The sequence below is a fragment of the Melanerpes formicivorus genome, unplaced genomic scaffold (assembly GCF_026170545.1).
Source record: "Melanerpes formicivorus ecotype bairdi unplaced genomic scaffold, bMelFor1.0.p_v2 SCAF_67, whole genome shotgun sequence".
Classification (NCBI taxonomy): Eukaryota; Metazoa; Chordata; class Aves; order Piciformes; family Picidae; genus Melanerpes; species Melanerpes formicivorus.
The window spans coordinates 3,199,348-3,220,101 of NW_027142419.1; the positions used below are offsets into that span (position 1 = coordinate 3,199,348).

The window sequence follows — 20,754 nt, forward strand, 5'->3', positions numbered from 1 at the left end:
TCAGAGATGCCCCAAAGTCCCCAGCTGTGCCCCCCAAAGGAGCTGTGTGCCCTGGCAAGCCCAGTGCCACTGCTCCTGCTATTGCTGTTGTGCCTGACAGCCCTGCACCTGCACCTGCAGCTGGGGCAGCCTGCTGTGTGGGGGTTACCACCTGTCCTGCATAGCTGAGTGGTGACCCCCAGTCCCACAGGGACACAGGAGGGGCTGGAGAGAGGCATGACAAGCCCCTAGCCCCCTTGGAAGGCTGCTCCCCCCCTTCAGATGGGGGAAGGAGGCAGCAGGACCATCAAGGCATCTGGAAAGATGTTTCCACTGAGGCTGAAACCAAAGAGAAGCTGCCAGGGCTCCAGGTCCTGGCCTGGTGCTGCTTTTCCTGCTCACCACCCTGCTGCCCCTTTGCCAGGGTAAGTGTCAAGGAAGGCCCAGAGTGGGTCTGCAGTGCTGGTGATCAGAGATGCCTCCTGGGGCCGTTTGTGCTCAGCAGCTGGGATCTCATTGCCTGGATGCTGCTCAGGATCTTCTTCTGGTGGCCCATCATGGTGATGCCCAGGCTCCGAACGTCCCTGGAGGGCAAAGGCTCTGTCAGCACCCCCTGGGCTGGGTCTGGCCCCAGGCAGAGCCTTCTCTTCCCCCTGGGCACACTCCATGGACTGGCCCAGGACTGTGCTTGGCTCCTCTTGCTTGCCCATCAGCACAAGGCTGCTGTCTGTGGGCATCACAGAGCTGTCAGGGGTGGAAGGGAGCTCAAGGCTCATCCAGTTCCAAGCCCCTGCCACGGGCAGGGACACCTCACACCACAGCAGGCTGCCCTGAGGCACATCCAGCCTGGCCTTAAAAACTTCCAAGGGCAGAGAGGCTGCCATTGCCTTGGGCACATCTTGCTGTCATGGCTGCTGTGACAGCCCTGGGGGGAGCAGGAGCAGGAGGGGGATCACTGCTGACAGGCAGGAGGTGACAAGATCGATGCTCTGAGATTGGATTCGGTTTCAGCCAATGCCCTCGGATAACCCAGTCAGAGGGGAGGATGGATGAGGAGCCTTCCCCACTCAAACACTGCCCTGATGTGCATGAGAATCAAGGCTCAGGATCAGCTCAGGCCCCCAGCAAAGACCCCACCAGCAGCCCCTGATCAATGCACTTGACAGGCTCCTGTCTGCGTCTCTGCAGCTTCCCTCCCCCGGCTCCCTCCCCGCTTGCTGCGCCCCGGCCGAGCCGCTCCTGTCACGTCCTTGCTCCCTGTCACATCCTTCCCACCCACAGCAGCCACTGCCTGGCAGCTCCAAGCCTTCTGACAGGGAGCAAACCCCCTCAGAGGCAGCAGAGCTTCCTGCCAGCCCTGACTGGTGCTAAGAGCAAGGGCTGGGCAATGCAGAGCTGGGCAGGGGCAGGGGCAGGCAGAGCTGTGCTGGCTGTTCTGGTACCACATGGAGCATCAGCCAGCTTGGACACCCCTGGACAGGTGGCAGAGCAAGCTCCCTACAGCAGGAGGTGGGGAGGGGATGGGACACATTCCCCAGCTCTCCTCACTTAACCCAGACTGGGTCACTTGGCTCTGACCTTGCCCTGCCTGGCTACAGTGAGCAGGGAGCCACTGCAGTGCTCTGGGGCTGGAGGAGCTCTGAGGTGACTCCAGCTCTGCTTCCCACTGACACCAGAGAAGCTGCACAGCATGGCACAGCCACCCCCTGGTCCAGACTGCCATGCCTTCTGCAGGGGAAACAAAGGTGCAAGGAGTCAGCAACCTCAGCTCTGACCCTGCTTTGAGCAGGCAGTTTGCTGCCATGACCTCCTGAAGCACCTCACAGCCCCAATTCCTTGTGAACCTGTGATGGCAATGGGGAGCCACCACAGAGCAGCAGAGGTGGCTTGGTGCTCACACCCTCTCCACACAACTTCCACACCTTCCCCCAACAGTCAGCACAGCCTTGGACATCACAGAGTCACAGAATGCCAGGGGCTGGAAGCTCATCCAGTCCAAGCCCTGCCAGAGCAGGGTCACCCAGAGCAGGGTCACCCAGAGCAGGGTCACCCAGAGCAGGGTCACTCAGAGCAGCTCACACAGGAACTCAGCCAGGAGGGTTTGAATATCTCCAGAGGAGACTCCACAGCCCCCCTGGGCAGCCTGCTCCAGGCTCTGTCACCCTCCCAGGCAATAAATTCTCCCTCCTGTGTCCATGGCACTTCCTCTGCCTCAGCTTCCACCACTGCCCCTTGGCTGGCATTGGGCAGCCCCCAGCAGAGCCTGGCTCCAGCCTCTGGGCACTGCCCCTGCACAGCTTCATCCCCAGCAAGGAGCTCACCCTCAGGCTCCTCCTCTGCAAGCTCCAGAGCCCTCAGCTCCCTCAGGCTCTCCTCATGAGGAAGATCTTCCACAGCCTGCAGCAGCTCTGAGGCTCTGTGCTGGACTCTCTCCAGCAGTTCCCTGAGGTCCTTCTTGAGCTGAGGGCCCAGACCTGGACACAAGATTCCAGCTGTGGCCTCAGCAGGGCAGAGCAGAGGGGGAGGAGAACCTCTCTGACCTACTCAGCACAGCCCTTCTGATCCAGCCCAGGCTGCCCTTGGCCTTCTTGGCCACCAGAGCTCATTGCTGGCTCATGGTCAACCTCCCACCCACCAGGACCCCCAGGTCCCTTTTCCCTTCACTGCTCTCCCACAGCTCAGTCCCCAAACCATCCTGATCTGTGTGGTTGCTCTTTCCCAGGTGCAAGACTCTCCCTTTGCCCTTGTTGGATGTCATTGAGGTTGTCCCTGCCCAGCTCTCAGTCTAAGCCTGGCTGGCAGCACAGCCTGAGGGGTGTCAGCCACTGCCCCCAGTTGGTGTCATCAGCATCCCTGATACCAGGAGCCAGCTAGGCTGAGCCAAGGCAGGGTGGTCACTGCTGGGGCTGATGGGGTGGAGCTGGTTGTGCCTGGTACTCACTCAATGTTCATGTGCATCACCATGCCCAGGGAGGAGTACCCTGCCGTGGCAAAGTTGTCTCGGTAGTGCCCCAGCCGGATGGAGTCCAGCCAGTCCTCCACGCTCAGGCAGCTGGCCAGGTCAAGCAGGCTCCTGTCAAAGGGGGTTTGGGTGAACCTGGGGGAGGACAGAAGGGGTTAGAACACTTGGTCCCAGGTAGCCAGGCTGTAAGATCCACCTCGAGGAGGCTGTGACCCTGCAGGTAAGGGCAGGACAGGCTGGTAAAGGCAGGCACCTCACTGCACTGGCACTGCTGCAGCCCCTGGCACGGGATGCCAGGGTGGGAGCAAGGCAGTGAGGTGCAGGATGGTTCCCACTGCTCAGCACCACCTCTGCCCATTGCCCTTTGCATGTTTGTGTCACAGAATCAGAGAATGAATCACAGAATGGGAGGGGGTGGAAGGGACCTGAGGATCATAGTTTCATAGTTTCATAGTTTCATTCAGGGTTGGAAGGGACCACAAGGATCATCTAGTTCCAACCCCCCTGCCATGGGCAGGGACACCCCACACTAGATCAGCCTGGCCAGAGCCTCATCCAGCCTGCACTTAAACACCCCCAGGGACAGGGCCTCGACCACCTCCCTGCACAACCCATTCCAGGGTCTCACCACTCTCATGGTGAAGAACTTCCTCCTCCCTTCCAGCCTGAATCTCCCCACCTCCAGCTTCATTCCATTCCCCCTAGTCCTATCACTACCTGAGATCCTGAGCAGTCCCTCCCCAGCCTTCCTGTAGCCCCCTTCAGATCCTGGAAGGCCACAATGAGGTCACCTGGGAGCCTTCTCTTCTGCAGACTGTACAGCCCCAACTCCTTCAGTCTGTCCTCATAGGAGAGGTGCTCCAGCCCTCTGCTCATCCTTGTGGCCCTTCTCTGGACACGTTCCAGCACCTCCACATCCCTCTTGTAATCATCCAGTCCAAGCCCCTGCCAGGGCAGGGCACCCAGGGCAGGGCACCCAGGAACTCATCCAGGAGACTCTGGAAAGTCTCCAGAGCAGACTCCACAACCTCCCTGGGCAGCCTGCTCCAGGCTCCAGCAGCCTCACACCAAAGAACTTTCTCCTCATGCTGAGGTGGAACCTGCTGGGTTCCAGTCTGTGCTCCTTGCCCTCTGTCCTGTCTCAGGGCAGCACTGAGCAGAGCCTGGCCCAGCCTGGCCCCCTCTTGCCCCCCACCCCTCAGCTATTTGTAACCACTGCTCAGATCTCCTCTCAGGCTGCTCCCCAGCAGCCCAAGCAGCCCCAGGGCTCTCAGCCTCTCCTCCTCACACAGGCTCCAGTCCCTTCAGCATCCTTGTGGCCTCCCCTGGACTCTGGCAGGTCCCTGTCCCGGGGGAGCAGCCGGGCAGCGATGCCCCTGGTTGGCTGTGCCCGGCAGCAGCCGCCAGCCCTGCGGGCCTCACCGGGTGACGGTGCCGGTGCCCTTGAGGCTGTCTGGGCTGCGGATCAGCTTGTCCAGGATGCCAACGATCTGTGCGAAGCGCGGCCGCTCGCTGCGCTCCTTCTGCCAGCAGTCCAGCATCAGCTGGTGCAGCGCCGCGGGGCAGCCCATGGGCGCCGGCAGGCGGTAGCCTTCCTCCACCGAGGTGATGACCTGCGAGGAAGCCACACGCCCAGGTGGAGCTGCACCCACCCCCCGTGCCCTGCACCCACCCCCCGCGCCCTGCACCCACCCCCTGTGCCCTGCACCCACCCCCCGTGCCCTGCACCCACCCCTCACACTCAGCACCCACCCCCCGTGCCCTGCACCCACCCCCATGCCCTGCACCCACCCCCCGCGCCCTGCACCCACACCCTGCGTTCAGCACCCACCCCCCGCGCCCTGCACCCATCCCCCGCGCCCTGCACCCACCCCCCATGCCCTGCACCCACCCCTCACACCCAGCACCCACCCCCCCGCGCCCTGCACCGCCCCCATGCCCTGCACCCACCCCCTGTGCCCTGCACCCATCCCCCGCGCCCTGCACCCACCCCCCGTGCCCTGCACCCACACCCTGTGCCCTGCACCCACCCCTCACTCAGCACCCACCCCCCGCGCCCTGCACCCACCCCCTGCGTTCAGCACCCACCCCCCGTGCCCTGCACCCACACCCTGCGTTCAGCACCCACCCCCGTGCCCTGCACCCACCCCTCACTCAGCACCCACCCCCCGCGCCCTGCACCCACCCCCGTGCCCTGCACCCACCCCTCATGCCCTGCACCCACCCCCCGTGCCCTGCACCCACCCCCGTGCCCTGCACCCACCCCTCATGTCCTGCACCCACCCCCCGTGCCCTGCACCCACCCCCGTGCCCTGCACCCACCCCTCATGCCCTGCACCCACCCCCCGCGCCCTGCACCCACCCCCGTGCCCTGCACCCACCCCTCATGCCCTGCACCCACACCCCGCGCCCTGCACCCACCCCCGTGCCCTGCACCCACCCCCCGCGCCCTGCACCCACCCCCGTGCCCTGCACCCACCCCCCGCGCCCTGCACCCACCCCTCACACTCAGCACCCACCCCTCGTGCCCTGCACCCCCACCCAGCACCCCAGCCCGGGGCACTGAGCTGCTGGGGCCAGCAGGTGGGACGCAGGGGGTGGGCAGCAGGCTCATGACTGCTGCTGTGTGCAGGGCCTGCAGGGGGCTGGAGCAGGATGGGCACCACGGGGTGGGGGGTCAGGGACAGGGGATTTGAGCAGTCCAGCAGGTCTGGAACATCAAAGCCTTCCTCAGCACAAACCAGGAGAGCTGCTCTCATGGTCAGGTGTGCCACAAGCAGGACTTGCACCACTCAGCAAGGCTGGAGGAGACCCTGCTCAAAGGGGCTGCGAGCAGGAGGCAGTGTAAGCCACTGCCCTTGCCCTGCTGTCACCAAAGCCACTGCCTAAAAGCAGGGGAGGGGGGGACTGTCAGGGCTCCCAGAGCAGGGAGGAGGTCCCCACGAGGGAAAGAAAGGAGTCCTGCAGTTCTGCAGAGCCACAACACTCCTTTTATTGCCTCCTGCAAACTGAGGTCAGGGTAGCTCCACCTAACTCTGCCAACCCAAAGCCCTCTGCTGGGTGGTGCAAGCCTGGGGCTCTCGGCAGCCTCACACGGGCAGAGGAAGGGATGGACCCGCGGCATCGGCTGCGGGACGGACTCACAGACTAATGCAGTGGGGCTGCAGTGATGCTAGGGAAGCCCCAGCCCCTTCCAGGCAGTGGGAAAGGTGGCACAAGACCTGCCGAGGCTCTCCGGGCAGCAGGAGGGCAGAGAGCAGCATCAGAGCAGAGCCTGGCACCGCCGGCAGCCTGGGGGCTGCAAAGGGAAAGCTGCTCCCTGCGGCGGTGGGTGACAGCCTCCTGACCCCACGGAGGGGACAAGCACCCTGAGCAGGGCCCTGCGGGGACGTGAGGGGAGGCAAGGGCTGCGCTTTGGGTCCCTTTCCCCCGCCCGGCTGGCTCGGGTGAGGGCAGGGGCAGGCCCGGGCACGCCGCCCGTGCCCACTCACGTCGCGGTTGGTCATGTTCCAGTACGGGCGCTCGCCGTACGCCAGCACCTCCCACATGACGATGCCGTAGCTCCAGACGTCGCTGGCCGAGGAGAACTTGCGGTACGCGATGGCCTCCGGAGCTGTCCAGCGGATGGGGATCTTCCCCCCCTGAAACAGAGAGCAGCAGCCGAGGCTCAGGGCCTGCGGGGCTCAGGGGCCTGCGGGGCTCAGGGTCCTGCGGGGCTCAGGCACCTCCCCGCCCCGCAGCCAGGGCAGCGGCTCAGGGGAGAGGTGCCTCGGGATGGCATCTGCTGGGAAGGGCTGAGGAAGCAATCTGCACCAGATAAACCCAGAGAGGTGCCCAAAAGGTGACCTCAAGGCATTTCCAGCAGAGCAAGGAGAAAGCTTTGCTGCTCTACAAGGTCTCCACACGTGCCTCTGGCCCTCACTGCTCACGAGAGAGGAATCAAAGAGGTGAAGTGGAGCTGAGGGCTACCAGAGCAGAGAGGCATGGAGCTGACCCTGGGTGCCAGGAGCTGACAGGGGGCTGGTGATGTGCTCCCTGTCCCTCACTGCTTGGCAGGCAAGCACTGATGAGGACTTGCTGAATGAAAAACCAGCTGAGCACAGCTGGAAATGTGATTGCCAGATGCCTGGAGAGCAAAGCTGTGGTGCAGGGAACCTCATGTGGCCTTCCCAAGAGCAGCTGGGCTGTGGTGTGCCTGGGAACACCCTTCAGGTGTCCTTGTCTGGGGTGATTTACCTTCACCCAAGCCTGCAAGCTCAGGGGACTGAGGAGGAATGATGTGTCCCACAGGAGAGGCCCTTTGGGAAGCTAATCTCCTGAGCAGGTGAAGGACCACAGAGAAGCAGCACAGGATTCCATCCAACCACAAGCTTCTGAACAAGAAAGCATCCTCACCCTCAGCATACTCTGCACCCTGGCCAGGGAGCTCCTGCTCCTGCTCCTCTCACTGCATCCCTGTAGTTCAGCTCTCTCCAGACCAGACTTCCCCCAGAGCAACCACCTCTGGTGGTTTCCACTGTGCCAGGATGCCTCTGAGCCCCTGCTGGTGACATTCTCAGTGGCTGCTCCTTCCTCTAGTGACCTCTCTGCTTGCATCCACACCAGGGACATGAGACAATGTCCCTAGCAAGTGGGCAGGGTTGGAAAGGGTCAGCAGGTAGGTCAACACAAGAGCTCTGGGCTCTCAGGGCACTCAGGTCAGCTTCCTGTGGTCCCTGCACAGTGTGGTCCTTGGGACCTTGTTCACAAGCACTGGGGGGAAGCTCTGAGCCGGCAGGGTGGGAGGAAGCCAGGCTGAGTGTCTGCCTGCAGGCCATGGCCAAGCAGAAGGCTGCTGTGGCAGCAAGATGCACTGCACCAGCTGACCTTGGGCCCCTTCTTACCCTTCTTCTGAGTCCCCAGGGCACAGAGGATGCTGTGCTTGAACCGAGCAGCAGGAACCTTCTCCAGAACCAAAGGACCTGGGATGCCAGGTTATGTCTTGAGATGCCAGCAGGAGCAGCTGAACAGAAAATCACCCAGGGCTCACTTCACTTCTTCACTTGGCTGAAACCAAGCATGAAGGGCTCTAGGCTGGGCTGCTGTGCACTCACCCCTCAGAGCTGCAACTGCTTTGAGCCATGCTCTGCATTGCTCTCAGCTACCCCCAGCTAACCTGAAGCTCCTTCCTGCTTGGCTAGCCTTGGTCCTTCTGAAAATGATGCTCAGATTCCTTAGCTGCAGCTCCAGAGTGGCCTCCATCAGGAACTGTCCACCCACCCCAGTGTCCTAGTCAGAGGGGTGCCTGCAGAGCACACCACTTTCTCTCTGGACCACACACTCCCTCAGTGGAGTTCATTTTGCCTCTGTGACCCACACTGGAGGAGCCACTCAAGCTTCAGAGCTCCCAGGTTGGAGAGAAAAACCTTTAAATGTCTTCCCAGATCAAAGTGCCCCAGGTGGGAACAGAATCACCTCAGCTGCAGTGCCAATTCCCACCCTGTCCACAGCCCTGGAGGAGGCAGGGCCAGGAGGAAAATCTGCTGTGTGGCCACAGGGCAGAAGAGGTTATCAACCCCCACCCCTGACCTGTGGCTCTGGGGCAGCTGAAGGAGTGAATCACAGACTCACAGAGGGGAAGGGACCCTCAAAGGTCATCTTGTCCAAGCTCCTGCAGTCAGCAGGGACACCTCCAGCTAGAGCAGGCTGCCCAGGGCCATGTCAGGTTTGACATTGAATGTCTCCAGGGATGTGGCCTCCACCACCTCTCTGGGTAACCTGCTCCATTGTTTTGCCACCCTCGTTGTGAAGAACTTCCTCCTGATGTCCAACCCAAAGCTCCCCTGCCCCAGAGCTGGCCCCAGGCCTGCAGGTGAGGTCTGAGAGAGCAGAGCAGAGGGGCAGGATCCTCTCTCTCCAGCTCTGGCCACACTGCTCTGGATGCAGCCCAGGCTGCCCTTGGCCTTCTGTGCTGCATCTCACCCTGCCTGCTCCTGCCCAGCTTTTCCCCCCCCAGCACCCCCAAGTCCTTCTCTGCAGGGCTGCTCTTGGTCTCATGGAGCTACAGAGTCCAGAGAAGGACTCAACAGGGGCATGGCAACGCCCTGTGCTGACTGGCTGGGGAGGTTTGATCAGCTCCCTGCTCTCCCACACAACTTCCCTTTGCTCACTGCACACCTCTGGGGGGTACCTACATGGAGGACACTGCCCTGAGCTTCAGGAGCATCCTGGGCTCAGGCTTTTGGTACCAACACCAGCGGTGAGCTGACTCTCTCCTGCCCTGCCCTGCCTACCCTGCCCTGGGCAGCGCCTAACCCTCCCCTGTGCCTGCAGCACGGAGCTGCCGGGCTGCCCTGCTGGCCCCACGCACCGTGGTGGTGTAGGCGGCGTCGGGGTCGTCCTCCAGGATGCGAGAGAGGCCGAAGTCGGAGACCTTGCAGACCAGGTTGCTGTTCACCAGGATGTTCCTGGCGGCCAGGTCCCGGTGCACGTAGCCCAGGTCCGAGAGGTAGCGCATGCCGGCGCCGATGCCCCGCAGCATGCCCACCAGCTGGATCACCGTGAACTGCCCGTCGTGCCGCTGCAGGGGAAGCACCCACAGCCCAGCTCACACACCACAGAGCGGCCACAGATCATCCAGCCCAGCCCCCTGCCAGAGCAGAGCACCCAGAACACATCCAGGTGGGGTTTGGAAAGCCTCTAGAGAAGGAGACTCCACAACCCCCCTGGGCAGCCTGCTCCAGGCTCTGCCACCCTCACACCATTCTCCTCCTGTTGAGGTGGAACCTCCTGGGTTCCAGCTTGTACCTGCTGTTCCTTGTCCTATCACAGGGCACCACCAAACAGAGCCTGGTCCCTTCCTCCTGACACCCACCCCTCAGCTATTGATAGACATTGATCAGATCCCTCTCAGCCTTCTCTCCAGACTGAACAGCCCCAGGGCTCTCAGCCTTTCTCATGTCACAGTATCACAGTCTCACAGTATCGCTTAGGTTGGAAAGGACCTCGAGGATCATCGAGTCCAACCTATCAACACAGACCCCATGCCTAGACCATGGCACCAGGTGCCATGTCCAGACTCCTCTTGAACGCCTCCAGGGTCGATGACTCCACCACCTCCCTGGGCAGCACATCCCAATGACGAACGACTCGCTCGGTGAAGAACTTCCTCCTCACCTCGAGTCTAAACCTCCCCTGGCACAGCTTGAGACTGTGTCCCCTTGTTCTGGTGCTGGTTGCCTGGGAGAAGAGGCCAACCCCTTCCTGGCTACAACCACCCTTCAGGTAGTTGTAGAGGGCAATGAGGTCTCCCCTGAGCCTCCTCTTCTCCAGGCTAAACAACCCCAGCTCCCTCAGCCTCTCCTCACAGGGCTGTGTTCAAGGCCTCTCCCCAGCCTTGTTGCCCTTCTCTGGACATGCTCAAGTGTTTCGATGTCCTTCTTAAACTGAGGAGCCCAGAACTGGACACAGGACTCAAGGTGTGGCCTAACCAAAGCAGAGTACAGGGGCACTATGACCTCCCTGCTCCTGCTGGCCACACTACTCCTAATGCAGGCCAGGATGCTATTGGCCCTCCTGGCCACCTGGGCACACTGCTGGCTCATATTCAGGTGGCTGTCGATCAGCACCCCCAGGTCCCTCTCCGTTTGGGAGCTCTCAGCCACTCTGACCCCAGCCTGTAGCTCTGCATGGGATTGCCGTAGCCAAAGTGCAGCCCCTGGCACTTGGACTTGTTGAATGCCATCCTGTTGGCCTCTGCCCATCTGTCCAGTCGGTTGAGGTCCCTCTGCAGAGCCTTTCTGCCCTCTCACTGACTAACATCTGCCCCCAACTTTGTGTCATCTGCAAACTTGCTGATGACTGACTCTACCCCTTCATCCAGAGATGTTAAAGTCCCTTCATTCTCCTTGCAGCATCTGTTGGACTCTCTCCAGCAGATCCCTGTCTCTCTTGCTTTGGGATGCTCTCATCAAACTACCCCCTTGGTACTTCTCACCTAAAGCTTAGTATCTGCTCTAACCCCAGTGCCCCTCTCTTGTCCCTGCAGCTCAGCCCCTGTGCCCCCAGGGCCTCTGACACACTGCCCAGGCTGCTGTCTGCCCTGGCAGTGCTGCTGTGGGGATGCAGCAGCGATGCCCTGGAGCCCAGGCCTGCTGGAGAGGGGAGTGCCCAGAGCAGGGAGCTTTGGCACAGGGCTCACAGTGGCTGTGAGGCTGAGGAGCAGGAACCTGCCTGCCCTGCAGTCCCTCAGCCCAGGGCAATGTGCAGGGAATAAGAACACAGAGGAGCTGCTCACCCTGAGGAAGGTGTCCAGGGAGCCATTCTCCATGTACTCAGTAACAATCATCACCAATTTGCCTGCAGAAGACAAGGGAGGTCAGGTTAGCAGGGAAGTCACCTTCCTCTGGAAGCCCAGTGCCAGGCTTTTACTGGGGGAGGTGGGGAGCAGCCCCACAGAGCAGCTGCAGCCCTGAGCTGTGCAGGACATGAGGGTGGGGATGTGGCAGTAGCCCCCAGGCTGAGCCCCCCTCCAGGGGCTGTGGATGTGACTGGGTCAGCTCCTTGGCCCGGGGAAATTTGCATTCATTAGCATAACACTTTGCATCAGAAAGTGCCTCTTGGAAGGGAGACTCCAGATTAGGATTCCACACAGGCAGCCTCGAAATCAACTCTAATGGGCAGCACATCTCCTAAGCCAGCAAGCCCCACCTGCAGCACGGCAACTGCCACATGCAACGGCAGGAAAGGCAAAGGGGGGCCCTTGAGGGGCCCTGGGGAGCTGAGCAGCTGGCAAGGAAGCAGCTGGGGCAGCTGAAGGGTGGAGTGCACCCAGAACAATCCCTGACCCCTACCTCCCAGGGCACCCAGAGGGAGACCCCTCCCAGCTCTGCCCCACCACAGGGTCCCATCCCCACCGGCCACGTACTCCTGGTCACCACCCCCTCCAGGTGGATGACGTTGGGGTGGTCAAACTGTGCCATGATGCTGGCCTCACTCAGGAAGTCTCTCCTCTGCTTCTCAGTGTAGCCTGACTTCAGAGCCTTGATGGCCACGGGCAGCTCCCTCTTCCCTGGCAGCTTCAGGCGGCCGTAGCAGACCTCTCCAGACTCCCCTGCAAGGCAAGGGGAGGCCGTGGGGACCCCCTCAGCTTCCTGCACTGCCCCACCAGCCCCAGGGGTCACCCAGCCTGCTCCAGCCCCTCGGGGCTGCTGGGCTCTTTGTCCATCATCACCCAGCTTCCAGTGCCACCCCTGGGATCTGGGCAGCAGCCACCTCCCGCCGATGCCTTTTGCTGGGCAGTGATTACTGTGGGCCTTGCCCTGTAGCTTTCAATGAACCAGTCTGGGAGTCTCCTAGAGCAGCAGGGATGGATCCCAGCCAGGCTCCTGGATGCTGCTCTGGAGTGAGCCCTTGGGGTGCTGCTGGTGAAGCTCCAGCTCTGTCCTTGCCCTGTGCTTCCCTGTAGCCCTGCTCCTGTGCAAAGTTCCCTTTGTTCTGCAAGCTCTCCGTTCTGCTTGCAGCTTCATTTGCATTTTGTCACCCCAGACGCTCGCTCCTGGGCTGGAGGCAGGGTGGCAGCGTTGGAGCACCCACGCAGGACAGGCTGAGCCATCTGCCCTGGCAGCCTGAGCCATCCTCGCCAGCTGAACAGCAACCAGGCTGCCTCCAAAGCGTTTCTCAGGCGGCAGAGAACCCCAGGAGCTTGGTCTCAGAAGGGTGAGGAGCAGAGGAAGCCCTGGCTGAGCACTGCCCCGGTGCTGCACAGCCTGCTGGGGGCCCGGGGGACAGCAGGAGCCCAGCCCTGGGGGCTCTGGGCAGGGCTGGCACGGGAGGCAGCCTGGCCCTGGCACTCACCGGAGCCGATGACCTTCTCGATCTTGATGCGGGAGGCCTCGATCTCCCGGGTGAACTCCAGCACAGCCTGGCAGGGGTCCTCGTAGGTGTGGGGGTCCACATAGACCTTGGACTCGGGGAACTTCACTGCCGGGTTTCAAAGGGCAGAGAGGAGATGAGCTGCAGGCAGCCCTGCTGAGCCCTGGGCACAGCCGGCAGGGGCCGGGCAGGGGCCGGGCAGGGGCAGGGCAGGGGCCGGGCAGGGGCCGGGCAGGGGCCGGGCAGGGGCAGGGCTCTCTGGGCTCTCCTGCTGAGGAGCCACAGAGGCTGCAGCCCAAGGAAGTCTAAGGCATGCTCTGGCACAGCTGGGTGCTCAGAGCAGCCCAGGGCCTGGCTGCTCAGGGCTTCAACATGTGATCATCACCCCTCCACCCCCACCTCTCACCTGCGATGAATCTTCCACTCTTCTGACCTGCTGCTGTCTAGGATGAGGCTGTCACAGACTCACCTCATGCTGTGCAACCCTTTAACCCCATTACCAGGGTGCCCCTGGGATCAGCTCTGCTACACACATTCCCAGATGCAGGCAGTGGTCAAACCCCTTCACCCTGGGGGCCTTGCCCTCCCACGGGGCTGAGGGCCTGCCCACCCATGGGGCTGTGGTCCTGCCCACCCACGGGGCTGAGGTCCTGCCCACCCGTGGGGCTGTGGTCCTGCCCACCCGTGGGGCTGAGGTCCTGCCCACCCACGGGGCTGAGGTCCTGCCCATCCGTGGGGCTGAGGTCCTGCCCACCCACGGGGCTGAGGTCCTGCCCACCCACGGGGCTGTGGTCCTGCCCATCCATGGGGCTGTGGTCCTGCCCATCCGTGGGGCTGAGGTCCTGCCCACTCGTGGGGCTGAGGTCCTGCCCACCCACGGGGCTGAGGTCCTGCCCACCCACGGGGCTGAGGTCCTGCCCATCCACGGGGCTGAGGGCCTGCCCACCCATGGGGCTGAGGGCCTGCCCACCCACGGGGCTGTGGTCCTGCCCATCCGTGGGGCTGTGGTCCTGCCCACCCACGGGGCTGAGGTCCTGCCCACCCATGGGGCTGAGGTCCTGCCCACCCACGGGGCTGAGGTCCTGCCCACCCACGGGGCTGAGGTCCTACCCACCCATGGGGCTGTGGTCCTGCCCACCCACGGGGCTGAGGTCCTGCCCACCTATGGGGCTGTGGTCCTGCCCACCCACGGGGCTGAGGTCCTGCCCATCCGTGGGGCTGTGGTCCTGCCCATCCGTGGGGCTGAGGTCCTGCCCACCCACGGGGCTGTGGTCCTGCCCACCCCTGGGGCTGAGGTCCTGCCCACCCACGGGGCTGTGGTCCTGCCCACCTATGGGGCTGTGGTCCTGCCCATCCGTGGGGCTGAGGGCCTGCCCACCCACGGGGCTGTGGTCCTGCCCATCCGTGGGGCTGAGGTCCTGCCCACCCATGGGGCTGAGGTCCTGCCCACCCACGGGGCTGAGGTCCTGCCCACCCATGGGGCTGAGGTCCTGCCCACCCACGGGGCTGAGGTCCTGCCCACCCACGGGGCTGAGGTCCTACCCACCCATGGGGCTGTGGTCCTGCCCACCCACGGGGCTGAGGTCCTACCCACCCATGGGGCTGTGGTCCTGCCCACCCACGGGGCTGAGGGCCTGCCCACCCACGGGGCTGAGGTCCTGCCCACCCCAGGGCCAGCAGCAGGAGGAGGCTCCTACCTTGCCCGTTCTGATAATGCATCTTCTCCTCATCAGAGTCCTGGAAGGCCTTGCTGTAGCCACAGTGCCTGCCACAGGGACACACGGGTCAGAAGAGTTGCTCCTGTCCCTCACCCCCACAAGCAGCAGGGTGGAAGGCAGCTCTGCAGGCAGCCCAGGAGGAGCTGGAGCTGACACTTGGCCCTCCAGCAGCTGCCTCCATGCTGCTCTGACACTGTGGCCTGGAGCAGGGCTTTTTTCCAGGTGCTCTCCAAGGCTTGGCTGTGCTCAAAGCTGCATCCCCTGTGTCTCCCCTGGGCTGCTCCATGCCTGGCTCAGGCACACTGAGGGGTAGCAAACTCAGTCCTCTTTGGACCTTCCTGATGGAGAAGAGCTCTCTCCACTCCTGGCCTACCACCCAGCCCACCTAGTCACCCTCATACTGGAGGTGGTGCTGGAACTGGGATTGTTACTGCTCCTGCTGGCAGGAGGGAAAGGTCTGGAGTCTGCATCTGCCTCAGGGGCGGTGGAGACCTCCAAACAGAGCCTCTTGGCTGGTTATGAGCCTATGGATGCTCCAGGCACATTGAGAGGAGAAAAGCTGTGTCTGAGCTCTCCCATCCCTCCTGACCTGCTGGGTGCCCAGCCAGGATGACCTCCAGGGCACACTTTACCTCTTCTTGCAGATGAGGACCACCAGCAACGCCACCAGGCCAGTGATGAGGGTCAGGCAGATCCAGACGATTGTCATCGTGTCATAGCGGAGAGAGGCTGCAAGAACCAGGGTGGGAAGGAGGGGAGCTGGAGTGGGAAGTGCTGAGCTGAGCTCAGGAACTCACCTACCCCAACAGAGTCATGGCCTGCAGAGATCAAGCACCATCCCCCACCGAGCCCCAGCTCTGGGGCTCTCCTAGTCACAGATTCCATTTCCACATGGGGAAAGCCAGCACAGATCTGGGGAAGCCATGCTGGCATTGCCAGCCAGTGCAGAGAGGGCTCTGGGGCCTCAGAACCCCACCAGGTGCTAACTGCCAGGTCCTCCCTCCCTCCCCTTTCTCCTGTGCAGGCACATCTCGGGAGGGCAGCACCAAGCAAGCCCTGCAGGCTGGACCCCAGGAGCTGCACCTCCTCCCTGTGTGGCAGAGGAACGATGACCATGGGGAAGGGGATCAGCACCCCCCCAGCCCCCTGCCCCCCAGTGCCCACACCCCCAGCCGCAGGGGCTCACCTGGCTTCCCTGTCTCCACCTCCACGGTCTGGCTGAACCTGCCGCAGCCGGCGGAGGTGCGAGCCCGCACCTGGAACACGTAGCGGGTGGCAGGCTTCAGCCCCGAGATGGTGGCAGTGGTGCCCTTGGATTTCAGGGTCGAGTAGCTCTGCATTTCCTTGTCCTGGGGGAAAAATACCACCCAACCCCCCCCTCACTACACCAGCACAGCAGTCATGAAGCCTTCCAAAACAGCCAGGCTGGCTGACAGCAGCCACTGCCCAGGGGAGCGCTGGAGTCACCACCCCTGGCAGATGCTAAAGCCCAAGTGCAGATAGTTTCATAGTTTATAGTTTCATAGTTTCATTCAGGGTTGGAAGGGACCACAAGGATCAGCCAGTTCCAACCCTCCTGCCACGGGCAGGGACACCCCACACTAGATCAGGCTGGACAGAGCCTCAGCCAGCCTGCTCTTAAACACCCCCAGGGCTGGGGCCCCAACCACCTCCCTGGACAACCCATTCCAGGGTTTCACCACTCTCATGGGGAAGAACTTCCTCCTCACATCTAGCCTGAATCTCCCCACCTCCAGCTTCATTCCATTCCCCCTAGTCCTATCACTACCTGAGATCCTGAGAAGTCCTTCCCCAGCCTTCCTGTAGCCCCCTTCAGATCCTGGAAGGCCACAATGAGGTCACCTCAGAGCCTTCTCTTCTCCAGACTGAACAGCCCCAACTCCTTCAGTCTGTGCTCACAGCAGAGCAGCTCCAGCCCTCTGCTCATCCTCTTGGCCCTTCTCTGGACACCTTCCAGCACCTCCACATCCCTCTTGTAATAGGGGCTCCAGAACTGGAGGCAGGACTCCAGGTGGGGTCTCACCAGGGCTGAGCAGAGGGAGAGGATCACCTCCCTCGACCTGCTGGCCACACTTCTCCTGCTGCAGCCCAGGCTCTGGTTGGCTTTCTGGGCTGCAAGTGCACACTGAGAGCTCCTGGTGAGCTTTTTGTCCACCAGCACCCCCAAGTCTCTCTCCTCAGGGCTACTTTCCAGCCAGTCCCTGCCCAGCCTGCATTTGTGCCTGGGATTGCCTCGACCCAGCTGCAGGACCCTGCCCTTGCTCTTGTTGAACCTCATGAGGTTGGCTTGTGCCCACCTCTCCAGCCTGTCCAGCTCCCTCTGGATGGATCCCTTCCCTCCAGCTGTCTGCTGCACCACACAGCTTGGTGTCATCAGCAAACTTGCTGAGGGTGCACTCAATGCCACTGTCCATGTCACTGACAAAGATGTTGAACAAGACAGGTCCCAGGACTGATCCCTGAGGGACTCCGCTTGTCCCTGGCCTCCACTGGGACATGGAGCCATGGACAGCCACTCTTTGGGTGGCTTGGTGAGTGTGGCAGTGCCAGCTAGAAGGTTGCCCAACCCTCCTGATGACCTCAGAGGTCTTTTCCAGCCTCAGTGCTTCTGTGTGGCTCTGTGGTGGAAGCCAGGCCGGGGCAGGCTCAGCCCTACCTTCTCGTAGTACTTGATCTCGTACTCCAGGATGATGCCGTTGGGCTGCTCGGGCTCCTGCCACAGCAGGGTGACGCTGTTCTGGCCTGTGCTCTCCTGGCGCAGCACCACCACCTGGGACGGGGCTGGGGACACAGATGGCAGCAGGTCAGGCGCCTGCCGGTGGGGGTCCCGCGTGGGGAGGGGGCAGCAGGACTCGGCAGCGGGGCAGGGTGGAACTGCAGCCCTGGGCTGAAGCAAGCCTCAGTTTCAATCAAAGCCATGTGGGGATGAGTGCTGGGCAGGGCCCTGCGAGCAGCCTCTGCCTCGCTCCAGTGGCCTCAAGCTCTTTCCCATGGCGTGAGCAGGCTCTGAGGAGATGAAAAGGGAGGGCAATTTCCCAGCACAGGCAGGAGGGGATACTGGTGCTGTGCTGTCAGCTGGAGCCAGAAAGGAGAAGGGGCTGGAGGTCATGGAGAGCTCCAGCAGGAGCCTGACCCCTTCTGCCCCATCTGAGGCCTGGAGAGAGGGGCAGGGGAAGAGGGAAAGAGGTAAATGCCCAGAGTGGTGACCAGGGACTGAGCATCAGCCTGAAGGTGCCCACGGGGTGCCTTGCCAGGAGATACCCAGCCTGGGCCTGGGTTAGGAGCCTGTGAACTGGTCCTTGTGCCTGCTGTGTCCAAACTGGAGCTGCCACAGCCAGCGAAGCCAACAGTGAGGCACCCAGGGACTGAAAGGCAGCAGATACAGCTCATCTCATCTTTGAGCTGGCTCCTCCAGGAGGCACAAATCACTGCTGGGATGCAGGACCCCCCAGAACTAGGACAGGGTGGGAATCAGCTAGACCCCCTGGACACATGCAACAAACAGCCCCAGGGCATCTCTGCTGCTCCCAGTCCTGCTCTGCTCAACCACCCAGGGCTGGGGGGACACAAATGACCAGCACCCAGCATGGGCAAAGCCACCCTGAGCAGCATGGCAGGGGTCCCTCAGCCCCTCTGGAGGGCTGGGCTGCTCTGTGGTGTGCAGCAGCTGGAGCACCACACAGGCACAGCAGCAAAACTTCACGGCTACCAAATCCCTGCTGGTGTCACAGCACCTGCTCAACCCCCTGCATCAACCCCCCCAGCAGAGAGGCTGAACTGGGAATGTTCAGCACTTCCCAAGGACATTCCCCCCGGGGCACTGGGCTGCTGCTGCTCCTCAGCACTGGGAGGGATCATGCAGGAGTGAGCATTCCAGAGGCGGACTTGTGAGAAGGACCTGTGGGGTCAAGGGGACAAGGGGCAATGGTTTGGAACTCGGGCAGGGGAGGTTTAGACTGGAAATTGGGAGGAAGCTCTTTAGAGTGAGGGTGGTGAGACCCTGGAACAGGTTGCCCAGAGAAGCTGTGGATGCCACATCCCTGGAAAGGGTTTAGGACCAGACTGGATGAGGCCTTGAGCAACCCGGTCCAGTGGGAGGTATCCCACGGCAGGGGCTTGGAACTGGATGATCCTGAAGGTCCCTTCCAGCTGAAGCCATTCTACCACTCTGGGATTTCCACATGGGCTCAACAGAGAGCTGGAGGGCTGCAGGCAGGGATAAGCAACAAAAGGTCCTTGTTCTCCTGCCAGCCATGAGCTAACCCAGAGAGGCTCCCCAGCTTTCTCCTGCTGGCACCACTGCCATGAGAGCAGAAGGGGCTCAGCACCACAGGAAGTTCCTGCAGGCTCATTTCCAACAGGCAGGGTTGACAAGAAGGGTCAATCCCTGCCCTGTCCTTCCTGCCTGCAGCCAGCTCCATGCACAGGGGCTTGGCTGGGCTCTCTCCTCTGGGCAGATGCCCAGGTGACCCCAGGGCACGGTCCTGGCCCCCGTGGGCTAGAGCACTGCTGTCCAAAGAGCTCTCACAGCAGAGATGAGACATGCAGGGGAGAGACTTCCCAGAAGTGTTGCTGTCACCTGCCAGGGCCTGGCGCTGGTGTGAGCTAAGAGCAGAGCATGAACTGCTGCTTGGCCCTTGGGGAGGGGACAGCAGGCTGGAGGAACAGCCTGAAAGATTCATGCTCCACTTAGTGTTGCTGTCAACAGACAAGTGTTCTGCGTGCCCCCTGCCTCCTGCAGGCAAGGAGCCTCCGCCAGCAGCTGCAGGCTGAAGCGCAGGGAAGGGAAGGTGACAAAGGATGCCATGAGCCACAGCAGGGCGAGAGCAGCAGCTTGCCTCCGGCTCACCCTGGCTTCCTCAGCCCGCAGCAGAGCACAGGAGTCACAGCTCCCGGGGGTTCCACATCCATCACCAGCCCAGCCCCCGGCCGCTGGGGCAGGTTCCGGCTCCCGCAGCTACTGACCCGAGCGCCGCGGGAGCAACATCAGCGCCACCCACACAGCGAAGCCTGGGGGGGAGTCTGCTCCTCCTACCTGCCTGGTTTGTGGTGATGTTGGCCACCGCAGCCCTCCTGGCCTCCAGGCTGAGGTCGGAGACGCCGTTGACGGCCTCCACCCAGAAGGAGTAGTTGGTGTGTGCCAGGAGGTTGGTGACGGTCAGGGCGCCCCGCACCAGGCTCATCTGCTGCGGCACGAAGCGGATGCCGCTGCCGCAGGCCTCGCAGTGCCCCGCGGTGCCCGCGCAGCGCCGGCACACCACGTTGTACACCACGTCCGCGCGGCCGCCCTTGTCCAGCGGGGGGCCCCACTCCAGCGTCACCGAGGTGCCGTTCACGCTGGAGATCAGGTTCACCGGAGCCGAGGGGGGGCCTGCGGGACAAACACTGCCTCAGGCAGGCCAGGGGCTGCTGCGGCGCCCGGGGCTGGCACGGCGGGCGGCTGGCAGGGTACGGGACTGGCAGAGGATGGGACTGGCACAGGATGGGACCAGCAGAGTCTGGGACTGGCACAGGATGGGACTGGCACAGGATGGGATCAGCAGAGTCTGGGACTGGCATAGGATGGGACTGGAACAGGATGGGACCGGCACAGGATGGGATCAGCAGAGTATGGGACTGGCACAGGATGGAACCAGCAGAGTCTGGGACTGGCACAGGATGGGACCAGCAGAGTCTGAGACCAGCACAGGACGGGACTGGCACAGGATGGGACCAGGAAATGAGCAGAGTATGGGACCAGCAGAGTCTGGGACTGGCACAGGATGGGACCAGGGGATGGGCAGAGTATGGGACCAGCAGAGTCTGGGACTGGCACAGGATGGGACCAGGGGATGGGCAGAGTATGGGACCAGCAGAGTCTGGGACTGGCACAGGATGGGACCAGGGGATGGGCAGAGTATGGGACCAGCAGAGTCTGGGACTGGCACAGGATGGGACCAGGGGATGGGCAGAGTATGGCACCAGCAGAGTCTGAGATCATCAGGAAGCTGCCTCTGGGCACCATGCACCTGCACTTCCAAGCAGTGCTACAGGGAATAGGTTGCTGCCCAGGGGGACGTGGCTCAAAGAGAGGACAGCAAAGCCACAGCCAGGTCTCAGGGTGCCAAGCCATGGAGGGAAGATGCTCTGGAGCAGGGTGCCCAAGCCAGGCAGGCAAAAGATGATGTTTGCTCTGGGGGGAAGAGGAGGGTGGCATGGAGCTTCTAGGGGAAGAGCCAAGGT

The 20,754-nt window shown here is 62.4% G+C and overlaps 1 protein-coding gene across 1 annotated transcript in view; it reads right to left on the reverse strand.

Moving 5' to 3' along the window:
* Nucleotides 1-396: 396 nt before the first annotated feature.
* The window catches only part of EPHA8 (EPH receptor A8), a 67,910-nt gene continuing 47,552 nt past the window's right edge, over nucleotides 397-20,754 (reverse strand). Inside the window, exons 5-17 of the mRNA XM_068162821.1 lie at nucleotides 19,568-19,903; nucleotides 17,189-17,313; nucleotides 15,698-15,860; nucleotides 15,144-15,240; nucleotides 14,491-14,558; nucleotides 12,776-12,901; nucleotides 11,847-12,032; nucleotides 11,217-11,278; nucleotides 9,291-9,500; nucleotides 6,433-6,582; nucleotides 4,364-4,554; nucleotides 2,921-3,076; nucleotides 397-563 (exon numbers count right to left, since the gene is read on the reverse strand). Of these exons, the coding sequence (XP_068018922.1) occupies nucleotides 449-563; nucleotides 2,921-3,076; nucleotides 4,364-4,554; nucleotides 6,433-6,582; nucleotides 9,291-9,500; nucleotides 11,217-11,278; nucleotides 11,847-12,032; nucleotides 12,776-12,901; nucleotides 14,491-14,558; nucleotides 15,144-15,240; nucleotides 15,698-15,860; nucleotides 17,189-17,313; nucleotides 19,568-19,903 (1,985 nt within the window). The 3' untranslated portion in view covers nucleotides 397-448. The remainder of the gene's footprint in view (nucleotides 564-2,920; nucleotides 3,077-4,363; nucleotides 4,555-6,432; nucleotides 6,583-9,290; nucleotides 9,501-11,216; nucleotides 11,279-11,846; nucleotides 12,033-12,775; nucleotides 12,902-14,490; nucleotides 14,559-15,143; nucleotides 15,241-15,697; nucleotides 15,861-17,188; nucleotides 17,314-19,567; nucleotides 19,904-20,754) is intronic.